This window comes from Fulmarus glacialis, unplaced genomic scaffold, assembly GCF_000690835.1.
Source record: "Fulmarus glacialis isolate BGI_N327 unplaced genomic scaffold, ASM69083v1 scaffold25905, whole genome shotgun sequence".
NCBI lineage: Eukaryota > Metazoa > Chordata > Aves > Procellariiformes > Procellariidae > Fulmarus > Fulmarus glacialis.
The window spans coordinates 1-4,193 of NW_009211519.1; the positions used below are offsets into that span (position 1 = coordinate 1).

The 4,193-nt window shown below is 49.8% G+C and overlaps 1 protein-coding gene across 1 annotated transcript in view; it reads left to right on the forward strand.

Moving 5' to 3' along the window:
* Nucleotides 1-475: 475 nt before the first annotated feature.
* Nucleotides 476-4,193, forward strand: part of DDOST (dolichyl-diphosphooligosaccharide--protein glycosyltransferase subunit (non-catalytic)) — a gene marked incomplete at its 5' end in the record, with an annotated part of 4,466 nt that continues 748 nt past the window's right edge. The window contains 8 exons of the mRNA XM_009577581.1: nucleotides 476-586; nucleotides 859-945; nucleotides 1,340-1,443; nucleotides 2,291-2,385; nucleotides 2,765-2,858; nucleotides 3,301-3,449; nucleotides 3,745-3,892; nucleotides 4,016-4,136. Coding sequence (XP_009575876.1) covers nucleotides 476-586; nucleotides 859-945; nucleotides 1,340-1,443; nucleotides 2,291-2,385; nucleotides 2,765-2,858; nucleotides 3,301-3,449; nucleotides 3,745-3,892; nucleotides 4,016-4,136 — 909 coding nt within the window. The remainder of the gene's footprint in view (nucleotides 587-858; nucleotides 946-1,339; nucleotides 1,444-2,290; nucleotides 2,386-2,764; nucleotides 2,859-3,300; nucleotides 3,450-3,744; nucleotides 3,893-4,015; nucleotides 4,137-4,193) is intronic.

Consider the following 4,193-nt stretch of genomic DNA (forward strand, 5'->3'; position numbering starts at 1 on the left):
GGGTCCCCTGGTCAGGCTGAGGGAGGAGACTGGAGTCCCTTGGGGGTGAGGGGGATGTTTAGGGTTCCCTGGCCGGGCTGAGGGAGGAGATCGGGGTCCCCTAGGGGCGAGGGTGACGATTGGGGTTCCCTGGTCAGACTGAGGGAGGAGATTGGGGTTCCCCGGGGGATCGGGGGGTGTTTGGGGTCCCCTGGCCTGAGGAAGCAGATCGGGGTTGTTTCCCCCGCCATGCCTGTATTTTGGGGCCCCTGCAGTGTTGGTCCCTGCTTGATGGGTGTCAGCGGGGCATCCGTGCAACAAAGGGGCTCCTCAGGGGCTCGTCAAACCAAACCAAGCCCCAAAGGCCCCATGCCGTTTTTTCCAAAAGTCTGCTGTTTATTGGGGAAATAAAACTCAGGATCTTGATGCTGCTTTGCTGCTACGTGTGTGGATTTCGTGAAATGTGAAAGTTGTCAATTTTGTCTTGCGGCTGCAGACAGGGGCTTCGATCTCACTTTCCGGACAGCGGATGATGCGGGCCTGTCCCTGATAAAATATGGAGAATTTCTGTATGACAACTTGATCATCTTCTCACCATCCATAGAAGGTAAATACAGGAGGGGAAAACTCAAGTGCTTTTGAAGCTTGGTGGCATTTTTGGAAGGGGATTTCCAACTGTTTTGTGAATTTTAATTAAATCCTGCACTTTAGATGTTATCCTTTTTGTCTTGTACCCGGTAGCAAACTGCAGATACATCCAGGCCTGTAACGGTGGTTCTTTCAGCCACGATAAAAATGATTTGGTGTTTTGCTGTGGTTTAATTCTGCCGTGGTATTATTTCTGAGAACTAATCACGAATTTCTGGTGTGTGCTTTCAGATTTTGGTGGAAACATCAACGTGGAGACTATCACTGCTTTCATCGACGGTGGTGGCAGTGTCCTTGTCGCCGCCAGCTCAGACATCGGTAAGTACAAACGCTCGTCAGAGCAAATTAGCGCGTTTCAACCACTTCTTGTAACAGGTACCTACGCTGCTTACACTCTGCAATGAGCACATAGTTTATTCATCCTTCTCTGAGTTCTTGCAACAAAAATGGTGAGAAAACGCTGTTTCTTGTTCCTCGTTTCTCGTTGTGAACCTTAAGGTTTGTGCTGTAAGGAAATGGGTGATAAATAGCCTTTTTTTTTTATATTTTGAATGGGAATTTAACTGGGAGAGGTTGGGTTGCCTCTTGGGGTTTGGCTCGTAGAGTGTCGAACGCGTGACTCTAAGCTGAACTTACTTTTTATTTTGAGTGCTGGGACTGGCGTCGCGTCCCGAACACGCTGCCTAACGGAGAATCCGATTTGTCCTTCCAGGCGACCCGCTGCGAGAGCTGGGCAGCGAGTGTGGGATCGAGTTTGATGAGGAAAGGACAGCTGTCATCGACCATCACAACTACGATATATCCGACCCCGGCCAGGTAAATGGGTTTTGCCTGCATGTTTGGGTTTTTTAATGAGAACTTAGGTGTAAAGGTTTGGGGATGAATCTTCTGTCCTTGTTTTCCCTTTTTTCTTCCGTCTGTTCTCCATTTTCTCACCTTCCTCCCAAGAAAGTCATAAATAGTTCTGCTTGACAGCATGACATAACACTACAAATCTGTGCTCGTTTGGGGTCTTTGCCCTCAAATCCGTCTTTCTGAATTTCCCGGGTTTGATCTTTCTGCCGCCCTGAGTGATTCCAAACTGTCACGGTTTGGATTAACGGTAGTTTTGAGCCACTCTGAAGTGCGTGTGGGGGAATTTCGCCTGTGGGTGAAGCGCGTCAGATACGGAGTGCGATGCTTCGGCTGTGGGGAGGGGGATTTTCAGTCCCAGAGACCAGTATAGAAATGTACTCATTTCTATGATTTTTTTTTTTTTTTCCCCCAGTGTCATCCAGTACTTTAAAATTAAAACCTATATTAAGGTCTGAACTTAATATGCTCTGCTAACTTTTAATTTAGATTTAACTAAGCAGTACATGGATGTTGTCCATGTTTAAGGATGAAAGGTGCTAAATATGGGGAAGTAAAATACTGTAGGTATGGCTGTCTTTATAAAAAGGTGGTTTATATTTCCTTTTGTATCAGTATTAATTTAATTTGATCATAATTAAAGAAAAAAATGCTGGTTTTCTGCTTTTTAACTGAATTGCAACGTTCATCCAATAGCTGCTCAGTTTCAATTGTCTGTAAAGAGAAGCTGTTGCTTGCCGTTAGAACCTAGCAGACCTCAAACCACCGGCCCGTGCCGCGCGTTCACACTGATCTCTCTCGTTTCTCCCAGCACACGCTCATAGTCGCAGACACTGAAAATCTCCTGAAGGCCCCCACCATCGTGGGGAAAGCGGCGCTGAACCCCATCCTTTTCCGAGGAGTCGGGTAAGCCGCCTGTGGCGCGGCGTGGGGAGTGAGGTGGGGTGGCTGTTGTTGGGGAAGCGGAGCAAAAATACCGGTGGCGCCATGAGGTAAGCGTAGGGTTAGCTGGCTGTGACTCTTAACACGAGCAATCTCTCTTGATTTCAGTAACAATAAAATCTCCAAAGCAGCTTAGTTGTTGACTTAGCAACGTTTCTTAACGTAAATTAGTGAAGCTTGACTATATATCTTGAGGAAATATTTCATTTCTTGGTGTGTGCAGTTGTCTTGCCACATCCGAAGGGTGAGGAGGTTCGCGCGGTTGGGTCGGTGGCTGCGCTTTCCTCTGGGTGTGGAGGGGCCGGGGGGTCTTCGTGCCGCTCACTGTGCCTCTCCCCGCAAGGATGGTGGCTGATCCTGACAACCCGCTGGTGCTGGACATCCTGACCGGCTCTTCTACCTCCTACTCCTTCTTCCCAGATAAACCTATTACTCAGGTACGCTCGGTTATTTTCTCCCCTCTTCTGGGCTGTACTTGTACGATTAAGTCCCTCAAATGTCAGCAACTTGGAAAAATCCTCGAGCGTTCAGTCTCCTGATGGATTTTTGAAAGCGTCAGGCTGTCATCTGCTTTCCGACATTGCCCTGGGAATCTTCCTCTTGGCTTTTTGTTGGTGGGAAAATGTCCCACCAAAGCGTGAGGGATGCTTTGGAAGAAGGGCCAGCCTAGATCGAGGCGTTTCTCCTGGTTTCATCCCAGTCGGAGAGGGCGGAAGCTGCGAATCCACCACTGGTTATTCTGAGCGTCTTCCTTTCTACTTAATTGTGGACTGCGCTAGCTACAGTCAGACTGTTCCACCCCGCGGCAAACCGGAGATTAACTCTCCTTTAATTATCCCTAAATTGGCTAAACGATCTTTTAAACGCATTCCTTTTCAGTACCCGCACGCGGTCGGGAAGAACACCCTTCTGATCGCGGGACTCCAAGCCCGGAACAACGCTCGCGTTGTTTTCAGTGGCTCCTTGGATTTCTTTAGCGACGCCTTCTTCAATTCTGCTGTGCAGAAGGCTACCCCTGGCTCCAAGAGGTACGTCGGCTTCCCGGCCTCCCTGGCTGAGGAATATTTGGGGAGCTGTTTGATGAAGAAAGTCCTGGAAAACAGGCAACAAATATTCATGTTACGGGCAACGGCAGAAAGGTTGAATTAAATCGGGGGTGATGCGTTCCTTTGGCCTTGTGGAACAAAGTGCTCTGGGAAGCAATTCCCTCTCTTAACCCCGGCTAGCGTTTTGTTGCTTTCACATCTGTTTGTTTGGGTTTTGGCACGTGTCGTGTTTTTTCGGCGTGGCTGCCATCCTTTCTCAGCCTTCCTTCGTCCGTAGGTACTCGCAGACGGGTAATTATGAGCTGGCTCTTGCCTTGTCCCGCTGGGTGTTCAAGGAGGAGGGGGTGCTGCGCGTCGGAGCGGTGTCCCACCACCGCGTGGGGGAACTTGCGCCTCCCAATGCCTACACCGTCACCGATCTCGTGGTAAGGCCGCCTGCTTGGAGCCTGCGGCACCGGCGGGAGGGGACGTGGCAGCTGAAAAAGGAATTTGGGAGAATTTGAACGGGGAATGGTTCATTAACTTCACGCGTTGTGGGTTCGTTCCAGGAGTACAGCATTGTAATCGAAAAGCTTTCTGACGGCAAGTGGGTCCCCTTCGACGGAGACGATATCCAGCTGGAGTTCGTCCGCATCGATCCCTTCGTGCGCACCTTCCTGAAGAGGAACGGTAGGTTTCCCTCGCCGCCCCGGCCCCGCCTTGGGGGTGTTTTCGCCGCTCGGCTTC